General features: G+C 35.9%; 1 protein-coding gene across 1 annotated transcript; it reads right to left on the bottom strand.

Moving 5' to 3' along the window:
• Nucleotides 1-288: 288 nt before the first annotated feature.
• On the bottom strand, nucleotides 289-10,817 carry Cyp40 (Cyclophilin 40). The gene is made up of 8 exons (XM_019048974.2): nucleotides 10,421-10,817; nucleotides 8,658-8,795; nucleotides 8,122-8,228; nucleotides 7,676-7,867; nucleotides 6,951-7,076; nucleotides 6,079-6,197; nucleotides 5,570-5,684; nucleotides 289-4,351 (listed from the first exon to the last, which is right to left on the bottom strand). Exons 1-8 carry the CDS (start codon nucleotides 10,503-10,505, stop codon nucleotides 4,133-4,135), a joined length of 1,101 nt encoding a protein of 366 aa, XP_018904519.2. The 5' UTR covers nucleotides 10,506-10,817; the 3' UTR covers nucleotides 289-4,132.
• Nucleotides 10,818-16,470: the final 5,653 nt, after the last annotated feature.

Raw genomic sequence — 16,470 nt, 5'->3', positions numbered from 1 at the left:
AATTAAATTTTCACCTTGGTACAATTTTGGAGGCGAAATCTTAACACTGCGCAAATTTCTTACACAGAATATGACAGGAGAAGTGCATTTTGTGGTTGGTGTAAACAGAAAACACGATGAACTTGTATGTTTAAAACCACAGAATAAATCTCAGTGCTGATTTGTACTTACAAAAATTTCCAATTTAACTACATCAAGTATTTCTCAGGTTGGGACATTTTAACCTTAAAACAGAGTAGAACAAAATTGAAAATTTTAAACTCACTCAATAAAAATGACTCGGTTAACTGAAGGTGTATCACAGATTTTATTACAAACAAGAATAATAACCTATAAATTCTTTTACAAAATATTACAGAATTGGAAGTGAAAACATAATGAACGTTGGAAAAAAGAAAGAAAAATTTAAACACAACTTCTTGCACATGAATGTGATGAGAGGGAGGGGGGAGGATGGTTGGCTCTAGCTGGTAAGAACACTCACTCACTCCGCAATAATCAATTTTGTCTAGATACATGTAAATATACGAAGGATGAATACCTACATGATCAGAAAACAAGATAGGTACAAAGAATTGTACTAGCTTCAGTCATCTTTTAAAAACTGAACGAGTAATAGTAAAAATAGATAATTCACCTTAAGGGGAAGGTGATGTTTTTCTAGAAATCTTTACAGAACATTTTCCTTATCCTGCCACAACAGGGACAATAAAATCCAATAAAAAACACTAAATAAAATTTTACAGAAATGGTGAATTTTTTAAAGAAATTCTGGCGATCATAAAACATTCAGGTTTGTATCAGATAACATTAACATCAACCAATTAAACTACAACTGGGCAAGGGTCGGTTTTAATAGTGTGCAATTGGTTAAGCTTTAAGGAGAACACAAATTTCAGGATACCAAAAGATTCTTGGCATCCTTATTGTCCATATAAATCAAGGAAAAATGCACAAAAACACTGGTACAACAAATTTGTTACATCGTCCTTAGGGCAAATTTTAAATTGGAGGGGAAAAGTCAGCAGGGTACATTGACAATAATTGAACTGCAGTTAAGAAAAGTACTGAAATTCATGACCATCTATGTGAAAATAAACCTTAATCCCCAAAAACTCAAAATAGACATATTGATACCAACGCATACAGAAGCGTTTCTAAAAACATCTTGGAACTAAAAGTATCAAAGCAAACACAGGAGTGGTAGTTTGGAGTTCTCAGTTTTTAAAAAAAAAGTGTTGAGAAAAGGCTATTTGAAATTCTTATCTGCCACGATTAGACACAAAAAGGCCACATTTCAATGCAATTACTGAACTGTTTATATCTTATTTTTGGTGACACTAATGACAGTTTTCAAGCAAATCTTAAAATCCAATATCTTGCAAATTTTGACTAAAGTTGCTTAAAGTGATTCGATGGACGCCATATTTTGTGTCAGAATGGCATGCGATATATCGCATCAATTAGTTCCATTTTTTCAGCTACTCGTCATTTTTATTGAATTTTGAGATCGCAATTCTGTTGTCAGTAGACTAAAGAATTCACTTACCAATTTTGACAAACAAATTCAACGTAATAAAGGCGTGGTTTTTTCAGAGGAAAAATATCGCATTCGAAAGCAGTTTCGATATCAGTATCGAAAGCGATATTTTTCCTCTAAAAAAACCACGCAATATTTACATTGAATTTGTTTGTCAAAATTGGTAAGTAAATTCTTTAGTCTACTGACAACAGAATTGCGATCTCAAGATTCGAGAAAAATGACGAGTAGCTGAAAAAATGGAACTAATTGATGCGATATATCGCATGCCGTTCTGACACAATATATGGCGTCCATCGAATCACCTTAACTGATAATTTTGCATCTGTAGACTAATGTACCTTGCACCATTGACAGTTACATATAAGTCGGCGGAAGTTATAATTTTAAAAGAAACAAAATATGTACTTTGATTCATAAAAATAGTCTTGAAAAAACTCATACCGCCACTACCCCAATTTGTTTACCAGAGATAAAAATTGGGTAGAGTTTGCAAAAAGAGAACAAAAGACGTTTTCAAGATGACTTGGTTAAGGGTGGTTTTGCGCTTATTTAAAAACTCCTCAGAAACCCTTTTTCTACCTCAAACTTGAGGGACCCTGCACATCGAAACTAGGAGTTTGGTGCAGGTTAAATTTTGTTAATATTTGATATGATGTTCTTTTCAACATCCTGTGCACAATTATATTCGAAAATCTATCTTTCAGTGTGCCAATTTCAGGTGGAGCTGGGCTTAAAAATGGATTTTTCCCCACTTTTGCACAAATTATCAAGTAAAATTGTTGGCGATCCAGAACAGTTATGCTTTCCTTGCCGCACAAAGAAAAAGACAACAAAATGCTCTATATAGTAGATAGTGCAGCAGAACGCATCTGAAGATGCCAAGAAATTCTATTTTCACCTTTGTTTTTGTTAAGGTGGCATGTAACGCCTTGTCTCCACGGGACGTTTCATAGAATCTTTCCCAAGTTTGAATCGCAGGAATGAAACTTCTGGGCTTTTTTCCCCGTTAAACAACACAACAAAATTTGTTCTTCTCCTTTTTAAATCCTTCCCGGGACTCCAAAATGACACTATGTTGGCACTGTGATTAGTATTGACTAACTCAATATTTTTCCCGACTTTGCAAGTGAGGTTTTTCCCTAGGACAAATCCCATGAAACATCCCGTGGAGACAAGGCCTAAAAAGTTCATAATTGAAGGCTTATTGTGATCAAGAGGTTGTCAAGATTATATTGAATAATAACAAAATTTAGCCGGGATCATATCCCTTTGTTTTCTGCGCATGGCCCTTTCGCAAACATTACTTTTATTGCAATAGTTTGATTTGAAGTTTAGTTTTTCACAACTTCAAACCTATCTTTTTTCTTCGAAGTCCATATCACTTGGTTCTTTTTCGCAAAAGCTGACCGGTGAATGTACTGAATGTACTAATGTATAAGAATTTACGATGACAAAATACAATGTTAAAGTTTCCTGTATTACGTCATAGTATTGCAACCAACCTCAATAATTTTTTTTTCCAAAACTATACAGAACCACTTACGGAATAAATATACAAAGGATAAGTCAACAGAAAAGTTAATCATCATAAGGCTACGACATAAATTGGCAGTAAAATAACAAGTACCTACACTATGGTACAAACACTATGGAGCACCTTTTGATTTTTAAAAATACATACATGTTTACCCTTCTTTTCCCCTGGGCTTCAAGCCAAAGCAAATGTCGCACCCAAAAGACCGCTATACAGGATATGAATTACAGCAGCGTAGGATAGGCTTCCACATCATAATTTCCAACAGGACTTGTGGAATATGTTTGAAAAGTCCAAATGGACTTTTTTAAGTGAGAAATTATTTTATTCTACACTAAAATCATGAATTTCAAACTACCTCCTTGCAATACAACCAAATTGAACCTAGGCCAATGGAAACAGACTAAAACACTCAACTAGAATTTTGCATCACAAAAATCTTCTGCATCCTTCAGTATGTGATGCTTTAAAAATTGTCAAAAAGAAAAAAAAAACAGTATGCTGGAAGAATTTGTTATCGCTAAGTGCACTAAAATTTACTAAATAGTAGGTTTGACTTAATTTGACTTCAGTTTTTAAGTAAACAGAAAATTTGAATTAACAAAGAAAAGAAAGGCTAATTTTTCACTAATGAGATAGATTTGTCAATTTTCGACGAGTCCACACTGTTCTGAATGAAATTTTGATACGAAAATATAAATTACAGAGCTTAATTTCGTACCTTACTTAGTGGTTTGCTCACTCCTCTCAGCATCAAATCATAAAAGAATTTCGAGCGACTTGATTTACTCTTTCTTCCATTTAAAAATGTTTCTTTCAGCACTTTCCAAGTAGTCTGACCTCAACGTAAATACAATTGACCTACAGCTAAAATGGTACAGAGTCTCAGGTGATTCAGAAACCTCAAAAAACAGGAGTATGGAGCAACACTTGAAAACAAAGAATAATAGGAACGGACAACTTATCAAAAGGCCACACATTAGATTTCATTTCACTTGGCGCAATTATAACTGAAACGCCTGCTCATTGAAAGTCAAAAAACCAATTGTGAATGATCACTGAAACATTTTAGAGTAGACTCTTTTCTCTCTGGCTAAGTAGTTGCTAATTAATTTATTCACATTACTTATTTCTAAATTGATGCCTTTGTCATTGGGGAACAGTCTTTGAGCGGATTTTAGGTCAATCAGTCCTAAGTGGTAATTGTTCAGACCGACGTGGGCCTGTCCTCTTCGAAACAGAGCTTTGGCATTTTTTTCGTCTAACTTCAGCACCTGCAAGATAAAAGGACAGAAAGTAAGTAAATGTAGAAAGAAATTATGTAGCTCCTTGCAACAAAAAATCCCATGACAAAGAACATGTCCATAGTTGAAGTACAGAAAAGTGTAGCGTAGATAGCAACCTTACTAATCTCTGCACAATAATTATTTTTCCAAGAAAACCAACCGATGGTTTTTAAAAAATTTTCATTACTTATTGAAAAGATTCATACAAAATTTCAAGGAGATAATTTAGTTAGTTTCCATTTTAAAAAAGTAGATACAATCGGAGACTTTTAAACATTGCGATGGAAATATGCATTTTCCCACTTCAGCCATTGTCATCGTTTCTTAAATTTACGTTTATTGTAACCTTTTCAAGCAAAAAAAAAAAAATACGTATTTTTTTTAAATTATGAAAAGTATTCACAAAAAAGCAACTGAATAGTTCCTTACTAACTTAATAGTTAGGTGAATATTATAAGAAATAGGTTATCTTCCATTTGAAAGTTTTATTTGATTTCATTAGAGGACATCAGAGATAGGTCTGTATGCCAACTTAAAAAATGAAACTGATCGATGGGATAAGTTAACCAAGGGGAAAAACCATGATCAACAGAGGGAAAGGAGAGCTATGAAATAAAATTCACTGATTTTTTCAGTTTCTGATGAATATCGAATATTCTACTACTGTTCAAAATTTTTGGAAGACATTCATCGACTCAAATAGAGAGTACCAGATAAGTTATAATCAAAAACTATGATATTGATCAGAAAACACTGTGAGCTTATTCGTAAAAATACCAGTGGTGAAACTCCCAAAAACATGTATCTTCGTTTGCAACTTTGCAGACTTTCCGTCGTATTTTGTTTTTCAAAATTGAAAACTACTCAACTGCAGTTCTTAAAAATTGCCATAGTATTTCTTTTCTTTACAAATAAAATTCTATGAAAACTTCAAGGAATGATGTTGATTTGTTTGGTTTTCATACATAAAATACAGCGTAGATTTTAAAACACTGCAAACAAAACACATAGTTATGGAGTTTCACTGTCAATATGTCTACTCTTCAAAAATAGACTACATCTGAAGATTTTTACCTGGGGAAGGAAAATAATAAAAAACAAGTATGTGGTTTTTTCTCATGAGGCAATCAATATCAGCTCAACTTCTGCTTGTGGTTTCTGTGTATTTTTGGGGAACAATGAAAAAATAAAAAAGAAGAATCGTACCTGATCACAGTGAGACAAACAGTCTTTATATTTTTTCATTTTGATTTCCACAGCTGCCAGATTAAGCAAGGAAACAACTTTGAGATCGTTACTTTCGGTGAGTTTATTTTCCATCCTGGACAGAATATGAAGTCAATAAATTTATTATAGGTGCAAAGTGGTTTAAAAAGTTTGATAGGTGGTGAAAATTTTTTGCCCGCAACTTCTGCGTAGTTACAGAGAGAAGCCTTGGAAAGCGTCTGGTGACAAAATTCTTTATATTGGGAGTACTGCAGGCCTGATTTATCATTACACAGCATTCCGATGGCCGAAGTCCCTTAATGCCTAAGTATGTCAGAGGCTATTAATTCAAAGCTCAAAAAGGATGATAATTCAAATTTAAAAAAAAATTGAATTTTTTGGAATAAAGAAAATTTCCAAGCAGAGTTTTTCTAAAAACGAGGGAAATTGTGAACATTGAGACAATTTTCAGTCAAGTCTAGAGGGTTTAACAGTATATGTTTACTCACCACAGGAGATACTGGTATGCTTTTTTGTACTTTCTGTAAGCATCAACCAAATTATTTGCTTTGAAATAAAAAGTCCCAGAGTCCTTTATCCTCATGAAAATTGTTTTCAGTTCTTCTTCCTGGAAAATAAAAAAAAATCATTTGAGACAGTGCAAGGTGTGATGGATATGTACATTCAGAATTACAGGGTTAAGTTTCTTGCAAAAAAATTCATTTTTTCTTAAAAGCTTCAGGGATATTTTGCCATCTCCTACAAGAAAAAATGCACCTTGGCTGCACTATTTCCATATTTCTGAGAGGATTTTATTGTTTCATAGAAGAGCCATTGCACAAATTTGTCTGAAAAACTTTACATATTTCCACAAAGGTGCAGAAAAACCAGTGGAAATTTCAGACAGATTCATGGGACAGTTTTCCTAAAACAAAATGAAATATTGCTGAGAAATACTGGAAGGGCGTAATCGGGATACTTTCATTGGTACAGATTACAACGCTGTGGGCTTAGAACAGGTGCAGATGCTATTTGACAAACATCCTTAATTTTGCGCACTTAAAAAGGAATATGTATGAAATTTTTGGGCATCAGGAAACTCTCTTGAGTTAGGATTAAGAAAAATAAGATGAGTGATAATTTATTTCTTTCAGTTTCCTTGCCTTTCAGCCCAGTAAATCCAATCCAATCAATCAATCATCAATTCCAATCAAGTCATGAATAAAACAGAAATTTCACAAAAAAATTGTTTGTAATACCTCTTGAAATATTGAAGTATGCACCAGTATTCAATACCTTAACTTTTCATAACCTGTTTAACTTTACCCAACTTCAGTAGATTAAAAGAATTTAAAAAATGGAAAAACAGATAATATTTTACCTCTAACTTAGAAAGCTGATGACAGTCATGCGGCCATGGAGGATAAACATCATCAGTTTCATCATCTTCTTCTACTCCCCAATTTCCAAGAGGATCCACTTCTCCGCAGTTGGAAATTTTACATTTCTGGCAAAGAAGAAAATAGATCAGAATGACTCTTGTCGATGACATAGTTATTTTTCACAAATAAGAATCCTTCTCAAAGGATCATTAAAAATATATTAAATATAAAAAAAGCTTACAGTCAGAATTACAACTAAATTCCACTATCAAAAGTTGTAGAGAGCAATAAACTTTAAATCAGAACGGAACATCTAAATTTTTCCTGAATTTTATGACTGGCAGATTTTGTATGAGTAGAGCAAATAAAAGCAAATAAAACTGTGTTGTTTGCTAGATTTGTTAACTCAGCACTTCCAAATGAACTTCCTCCAGACGATTTAGACTTTTCAGAAAATCTTTTTTTTAGATCAAAGTTGCAAAGGGTCTACCTTTGAAAAATACACTCTTGAGATGATTTTGAGAGTATTCAAAATTGGATGAAACCTCTTTTCCTTTTGATTTACGCCTTGATAAATCCTTCTCCTCCCTTAAAACGCGACGGAATGTTTCTTTTATTTCAAAGGTGTTACATAAAATTCTGACATTCATTGATTCAATGAAAATCGTTTTAATCTCTGATTAAAGATCCATTTTGATGAGGTAGGTGTACAGGATCAACTTACAACAGTTGGCTTATCATCTTGAGTTTCTAATCTACTGATCCAGCGAAAGATCTGGTATCCACTCAAGATTTGTCCAAAAACAACGTTCTTCCCATCAAGGTGTTGACAGGGTGCTACTGTCACGAAAAACTGAGAGTTGTTTGTGTTGGGCTTTCCAGTGTTGGCCATGCTGAGCAAGCCCTCTTTTGTGTGCTGTAAAGAAACGACGATTAGAGTTTTGATGATAGAACTGAAAACTGATCTGAACCATCTCCGATTGGTTGGAAGTCATTTCAAAAAATATTTGATGGTAACAGTAATGTTGCTTAAAAATCTGATAAAAAGAATATAAAGAGAGATGCTCCATTGAAAACATAGTGAAATTGATCACTTCAAAAGATTTGTCATAGATTTTAAAAAAAAAAAAAATTCCCAGACAAGTTTTGTTACAAAAATGTTCTTCTTACCTTGATATCAAAGTTCTCATCATCAAAAAAGGGACCATAAATACTCTCTCCACCTGTACCATTTTGGTTTGTGATATCCCCTCCTTGGACCAAAGCCTCAGGAACAGCTACAAAGGTTTGAAAATTATACAATGTGATCAGATTCGGTGATGGATTAAATTACTATATTTTTTTACAGTATGTTCATACCTATTGAAATTAATTATGAAAAATAATAGTTCAATGCATTTAATTTCCTTTAATGGATGATAAAACAGAACTTAAAAATAATGTTCTGTGAATTCTTCAGAGGATACTTCAGGAAGGATAAAAAAAACCTACTAAAGTTCAAGATTTAAAAATGATTGTCCAGCAGCAAAATAAAATTTAACACAACATTTTCAATGCCACATACATATATACAAGTTTTCTTATATCACCATTGCTTATTCGGTTTTTAGGAGGTTCATCTAAATGTATGTCAACATTGAAACTGCAGAAATGCATAGCTTGTTTCGGGAACCAAATAAATATACGTAAAGGAGAAATTCAAGTACCTCTGTGGAAGATAGTGTCTTTAAAACACAATGGTTTTCCTTTGACTCCAATCCCTTGTTCACCGGTGCAGAGAGCACGGAAATTTTCTGCTGTTTTTGGAGTGATGTCTTTAAACAATTCACATATTACCCTGCCAGCTGAAAAACAGAGAAAAGTTGTATTGAAGTTTGACATATAGAAGCTTGAAATACATATCTCAAGACTGTGAAAAAAGAGATACATGCAGGAATTCTACATATCGACATTGTAAGTCGGCAATGACATATCTCATTTGCGGTGTCTGAAAATCTCCGCCTCTATGTTATTTTTTTAAAGGAGAACAAACTGAAATCATTCCTTGAAGTTTTTGCAGAATTTTCTTTCGCACAGAGAAGAAAAATCACGGCAATTTTAAAGAATTTCCGTTGAGCAGTTTTCCGTTTAAAAAATAAAGTATGACAGGAAGTCTGCGACATTGCAAACCGAGTTATGTGATTGCCGAATTACACCGTCGATATAGTTTGTCTGAAAATACACCCTTCAGTACACGATACTTTACTTACAATACTATGTAAGTACGATGCTATTATGCTCATTACAACATAGAAGATTCCGACTCTTCATTATCTAGAAAAATAATTACAAATCCCATCCTGTCAGTTAATGCATAACCCATTCTGAAAAATGTTGTGGAAGGAAAAGGATGTAGAGAAGTAATTTTATTACTGCTGACTTCGAATTCTACCAGACCAATCAGCTTTCTTGACATTAGTATAAAATTGGGTTCACAAAAAACATGACCGTTGCCTACGAGAATGGAGAGGCCGTAACTAGTCAGTTGTGTGACGTCAACCTAGTAGATATTTACCGAAAACAACAAGCATCTCCGGGTCATCGGTGCATCGATGAGTGAGGCACTCAATGGGTGGGCCAATCAGAGTGGCCCTCGATCGGCCGAAGTTGCGCGAGCGGCCCGTTTGAATCTGAGTGGAGTAACGATTTTCGGCATTACGCTTTCATTCCCTCGATTTTTAAACAATGTCACAAATGGGTTAGTTAGTTTTCTAAGGTGAAATTTCATCCTCTTTCAAACAGGTTCTTATGAAATTTTGCGTCAGATCAACCCTGAAAAAGATATAGGCAAGAAATCATCACGCGGCAAGCGTTCTCCCATAAGAACGCATGTTAAACCGCGGCCGGGTTTCATCTACTAGTGTGACGTCACAGAATCATAGTTACGGCCTCTCCATTCTCGTAGGCAACGACATGACTTAGCCCCACATTCTACTACAATGGAAAAAATCGGCAATTCAAATCAATCATATAATATAGAATGCTTCATGAAAGGGAAACAAATGACATGAGCTTAGTAGAAAGGAAAATAGATTTGGAGTTTGGCTCATCTGTAGGGCTTGAATAAGAGACAAACTTCAATGAGCTATTAGAGCACCATTTAATTTTTGAAAACTTGCAATGGTTGGTGGAGAAAAGTATGCTTAAAGAATATCTCAAATAATCATCACTAACTACTTTGAGAACGTCACTTGGTTTCTCTCCGTTAAAAATTTTCTGGGTTTGGTTGTAACGATACTTGTCGGATGTAAGAAAAACATTATGCTCCCAGACTTCGCAACGTTGCGAATGGTAAAATTTCAGAAGGTAAGATGATTCTGAGTTCTGCATGTTGATTTGTGCATACTCCATTTCTAGATCTAAATCATGAAGGTCTTCCTGTTGCTCATCTCTCGTTACACGCCCCAGGTGCAAACAGAGGTGCCCTTACCTTTTTCGTCTCCAATCACTATATCTAAAAACACAAGTGGATTCTTGAAGTTGCTATTGACACCATCGTGAGAAATATTGTTCATGATACACCTGCATCAGAGATACAGACTCTGGGAAATTTCTAAAATCATGTAAGATGGGGCTAAGAGGGAACGATGCCTGGTTGTCAACTGTCTGGGGATCACAAATTGTAGAGATCAATTGGATTATAATAGGCGGTGAAGACACACTTGTTAAACATCATTCAAAACAAACAGAAAAACGTCACTGAAACTGTGGAAAATTCCGGTAATGATTTATAACGGCTAATCGGCAATGAATAAAAAATTCAAAACAAATCAAATTAACCAAACATAACCTAACTTCCGTGTGCCATTAAAAACAGCGTTGCCGAAGTAGTCGGTTTGTGAAACGTTCGACTTTCTCCAGTTCATGAATGGGTTGTGATCCTCCAATCAGCATTCAGCGCCGGAAATCTCGTATGTTTTTGATTGGTCGACTTTACTACACTTGCGTACTCTCGTACGCACGCGTGACTGTGCGTAAAAATGAAAGAAACGCTTCATTCAATGTGTTATTTGTGTTATTGTCGACTCTGGTCCTAGCAGGGACCGGGTCACTAACCTCGCGTTTTCATGACAGATTTGCACATTGCAACTTTGATTGAATCGCTCATTCAGTTTAAATGCTCCTCTAAATACATAACACCCGCATAAATCTACTATTGATTTATAATAATGTATTATTATAATAGTTAATTTTAGAACAAGTATCTGGTTTGGAAGTATCTAAAATGGAAGACCTTAACATTTTAGGTTTGGTTCCCTATGTTTTTTCTTGTTCTTCACATTTTGTGTTTTCTATTAGGTTTGGTTTTCCTTTTTGGTTGACTTTTGTGTTTTTGGGTTGATTTAATTTTAATAGTAAGTAAATAATAGTATTTAGTATATAGTAGTATTTTAATAGTAGTTTTACCTACATATGTAGGTAGGCATTCTAGTGTAAAGAGACAACATTTTTGAAGGATCGCATGATGGGCAGGCCCGCCACAAGGGTGGGGATACTGGGTCCCTGGTGCCGGGGCCCGGGCCTCACAGGGGCCCGTACCGCCCGTGACACACTACTTCGAATTCACATATAACCCTAGTCTCGTGAGGAAAAGCGAAAAATTTTCCCTTAACATTTCGCAGAAGGTCAATAAATTTTCAAAAACACGCTGGGGCACTGTGGAATTCTTCTTACTTCTTTGAAGATTTCTATCTATTCTCCAGATATGTAGTAAATAGATTATTTTTTGAATGTGAGTTAACTTCTTTCCTTTAAATTAAGGAGCATTTATTTACTGTATTTACTTCATCTTTATTCTAACCTTATTGATTATTTTGATAATACAAATTATTTTTCTGGTGGTAAGGGGGGGGGGGCATTCATGGGGCCCGGATCTTAAGAACTGGTACCAGGGCCCGAGATGGGATGTGGCAGGCCTGATGATGGGTAATATTTATAGGAGATTTGAAGATGGGGCCAATGGATGCGGTGCATGATTCCTTTCAATAGTTTAATGAGAACAGTTGTTCGTGGTATCTTGGCTGCCACATTTTTTTATTATTTAGCGAACCTAATTAAATCAATTTGCATTCCAATTTAGTCAACCTGCAACCTGTTATAGCAAACCTAATTAAATCAATTTGCATTCCAATTTAATCAACCTGCATCTTGTTAAGTATTATTTTTTATTGTTTTTTCGTAGTTAGTGTGTTTCTATAATTCGTCTTTTAAAACGTCTTTAAACGTTTTAAGAAATCCGCATACTGGCCTGATAAGCCAGTCTCTAATAAAAAATAAGAGTGCCGAGTTTAAAACTACGGGGGAAAAAGGGAAATCATTTGACAGCGCTGCGTCGCGTAAAATAGACCGTGCTTTTCTGACCTATGTCAAGTCAATTGAACTTGAGGCGTGTAAGATGTCAGATCGCAATTATACAGGGTGATTCAAAGAGTCTCGCCACGTTTCAATCAAGTTTTTGTGTCAGTGATCTATATAAAATTAAAACTTCGGGATGTCCTTAGATCACAGAGGTACTTTTTTCCCTCTTTCCGTAGAACACTGCTTAAACGAATGACGTACATTCCGAAAGTTTTAACTCGCATAATTGGCAAGAAAATCATTGAGGTAGTGCAGGACTTTAGAATCACACTAATGCTATACGCCGGGTTCTGAGTTCCCAGAGATGCAAAATTTCATGAAATGTTCAGGACCGGATAAAGGGGGTGGCCACATGGGCCGCGGCCCATGGCGGCAAAATGTAGAGGGCGGCAAATTTTGCAATCTTTTTGAATGTAGGTATCACAATAAGAGAGAAAAAAATCGGATTCAGAAAATAAATTACAAACGAGAAAAGGCGACAAAATCTCTCATTTCCTGAGAGTAAAAGTATAGTAATTTCTAATTTTGTCGTCTTTCGGTGATATACAAGAGACAGCACCTTTAATTAGTCGAGTTAAGAGAGAAACCAAACACGCAATTTGACCTGGAACGGCGGCGGCGCGGCGGTCGGCATGAAACGCATAGCGCCTACAAGACAACATGAATACTTCACGCATTACGTCAAATACACTACGGTCAGCAGCAGTCGGCTTCGGCGTGAAACGCATAGCGCCTACAAGACTGCATGAATTCTTCACGCATCGCGCCAACATGGAGCGGTCGGCGCGGCGGTAGAAGTTAAAATTTTTAACCACATTTGTGAACACTTTCAGAATTTTTTCGTTCGTTTTTTATAAATGGAAGACCTTGTCCAAACAGGGATGGGTTTACGGAACTGAACTTTTGTTGGTGTTGACAGGGGTTTCACAAAAAATGTGCCCAACACGAGTGAACGCATCTCATACACCCCTCTCCCACCGGCACGTTCACTTGATGGTTTCTATAGATCGTATTCGACAGATCACACAGGTGAGATTATATTCATATCGATTGGTTCAATATGTAACCACAGCCTCAAAAGTCAATTCAGAAATCTGAGGTAACGGGTCTTATGTGATCGAATTTTTATTCTCTCAAGTACCAAATGGCAATGAAAAGTGAAATTGTTAGGAATTTTCTCATTTTCAGCTTTTCCAAATTAAATCCTAAAATTTTTGTTTGAGGCTATGTTATTTTGTTTTGAACCAAACGATACATCGAACCACTGTCGAATACGATCTATTGATGTTTCAAAACAAATGAGAAGAGGGCGGAAAAATCCAGGCGGCCCATGGGCGGCAAGTAGGTGAATCCGGCCCTGGAAATGTTATAAAATTGAATTTTAAATTGACATTGTTCCATACTTCTTATGCAGACTTAGAGAGCCGTAAAAAGCTGAAGAATTGCGAATGTTGAAATTTAGAATTTTCAAGGAAGGAATTATCATAAGTGGAACTTCACAGTGGTTAAATTCTTGGACCTCTACTTCAGTTTGCACACTCAGCCCCTGAAAAGTCCAAGAATGTTTTTACTTACACTGATTCTTACTCCTCAGCAAAAAGAAACATAAGAAGTCACGCCATGAAAGATTTTACATCTGTATGAGAACCCTATTTCACGATAGCGTGTTCAGCATAAAAAGAAAGAATTGAGATGTTTCTTGTAAAATGTAGCACACTTGAGAAATAACTTACATTACATATGGAAATTTGGCAACCTTGGTCTTTGGTATGCTGTGCCAATAGTGCGCCAAGTCAAATCCGCGTGGGAACTTTGGCATCGAACCGAATCTTGTGTTTGCATACTCTTTTCTTTGAAGGAACTTCATTCGATGGTAGCTGAGGCATCCGCAGAATATCTTATTTGAGTCCTACGGGTCATCTTCCAGTTTCACATTTATTCACTGGCTCTTACTTTTTTCACTTTAGAGCTCATTCTGTCACTTTATAGTGCTTTATGCGACCTATCTTCAAAATCTGCCAGTCGAATTTACTGATTTTTTTTCGGCTGAAAATTGTTTGAAATCACGATTGATCGGGTAAATTAGATGAAATACAAAGCATAGATAAAACCAAAAAAAAAAGAAAAAAAAACACCGTCTTCGACACTTATATAAAACTGATACATTTTTGCCATTTATGATGAATACATGCGAAAAATATTTTGCTGTTTTTTTACAATAATTCGACTTTAGACTTATGATAGTTACACTAAATTGTATGATATATTTAAATTGAGGCCCTTGGTCCTTTTAGCTCTAAAAGTCTGTGCTGCTTGTTGATTGGTGTGCAAGTTAAGCTTGCACGAGGCTTTTAGAGGTTGAATTAAAAAAATGATGATAGAGTTAGAGTTTTGCTAAAACGTTCTTCAATTTACAACCTGTGAAATAAGTTCTGAAAATTTATGATTTGTATGTATAATTAATTAAGTCATTGATGTAAGGGTACACAATAAACACATTTGCTGACATTAACGATCAGTAATCTATCTTGCTGATCTAATCTAGTGCGAGGCATTAAAACTAAGAACAATTGGACGTATTTCTGCCAAATGGAACAATATGCATTATGACATGAGCCCTGTTATACATATACTCTTATAAAAATGACCTTGCGTTTTGTCGTTTGGATAGTAGGTACTTGAATTTTTTTTCTTTTAAAGGAAGGCTAATATCCAAGAGCCTCATTATCCTCTAAGGCAGAGGAAAGTGCGAATACGCCTTAGTTGCTTTCATAGGCGGTTCTACGGGGATGCCAGTGGGTGCCAGGCACCCCCAAGCAAAAATTAAGCACGGTTATCGGAACCGTGAAATTACTGCTTTTAAAGATTCCGTATTTGCTCACACTAAGAAAAAATCCCAGCAATTAATTGAATATGTTTTAAACAGAATTGAAATTTATTGCCGTGTTTTACAAAGATTCCACTGTTTTTTTATGATAAGATTGTAGTTTTGATGGAAAGATTTGCTAAAAATTTGCTAGATTGAATTTACACGTAATTAAGTGGAGAGGAAGGAGAGAAAAAGAGAAAGGAGGGTAGGGAAGGAATAAAACTTGAGGGCCGAAACTAAGGCCTCCCCTGAGCGACCGTCCCCTTTGGAGCCGGTCTCCGACGTTGTCCACCTCTGGGCACCCCCAAGAATGAAGGTCTAGAACCGCTTATGGTTGCTTTGCAGCTGCGGCAATTCTGAAAACATCGAGTAAAAATTCAGCTACAAACGTGAGAAAACTTGTAAACAAACCGATGAACAGTACCGCGAATGCTGGTTTTAAATCACTCAAACTGTACGATTTTGGTTCCTGTTCGTCGTCAAGATCATCATTTAACGCTTTTGTGATGTTATACTCTTCACGAATTATCTCCTTGAGGTACTTCCGTGCCCAATTTCCAAGAACCGGATCAAGACTTCGTTCATCTTATCAATTGAAACGAATCATCATTTAGGAACGCGAATAATACAGGGTACGCCATCAGAGTTTGTTCCATCAAGAGGTGGTTCATCCTTTCTCTCCACAGGTTAGTTTTCAAGTCGACACTTTTTTTTGAAACCAGGACTTGCTCTAATTTTCTTAGAGTATAGTAATTTCTACTTTTGTCGTCTTTCAGTGATACAAGAGACAGCACCTTTAATTAGTCGAGTTAAGCGAGAAACCTCGTGCGACTTACCTAGAGCGAAATGATGACGAGGACTTGAGATGAAAAGGAGAAGCCCTCGGCGCGGCGATCGGCATGTAACACATATTAGCGCCTACAAGACTGAACGAATACTTCACACATTGCATCAAACACAGATCGGTCATTGCGGACAGCGTGAAACGAATAGCGCCTACGAGAATGCATGAATACCTCACGCATTGCGGCAAATACAGTGCGATCAGCGCGAGACGCATAGCGCCTTCAAGACTGCGTGAACCCTTTACGCATTGCATCAAACACAGTTCGGTCTGCGAGGCGTGGCGGTGGAAGTTAAAATCATTAATCCACATTTACGTTTGTTGTTTCATTATTTTTTCGTTCATTTCTTATGAATGGAAGGTCTTGTCCACACAGAGATAGGTTTACGAAACTTAACTTTCGCGCTAA

The sequence above is a fragment of the Bemisia tabaci genome, chromosome 7 (assembly GCF_918797505.1).
Source record: "Bemisia tabaci chromosome 7, PGI_BMITA_v3".
Taxonomy (NCBI): domain Eukaryota; kingdom Metazoa; phylum Arthropoda; class Insecta; order Hemiptera; family Aleyrodidae; genus Bemisia; species Bemisia tabaci.
This window is presented reverse-complemented; position numbering and strand designations above follow the sequence as displayed.

Excerpts from the sequence above, each read along its gene's own strand:
- Cyp40 (XM_019048974.2), bottom strand. The coding sequence starts at position 10,505 with ATGAACAATATTTCTCACGATGGTGTCAATAGCAACTTCAAGAATCCA. Across the intron at positions 5,685-6,078 it reads GCATACCAGTATCTCCTGTG|GATGGAAAATAAACTCACCG; the intron begins GTGAGTAAACAT and ends TATTCTGTCCAG. Across the intron at positions 4,352-5,569 it reads GTTTGTCTCACTGTGATCAG|GTGCTGAAGTTAGACGAAAA; the intron begins GTACGATTCTTC and ends TTTATCTTGCAG.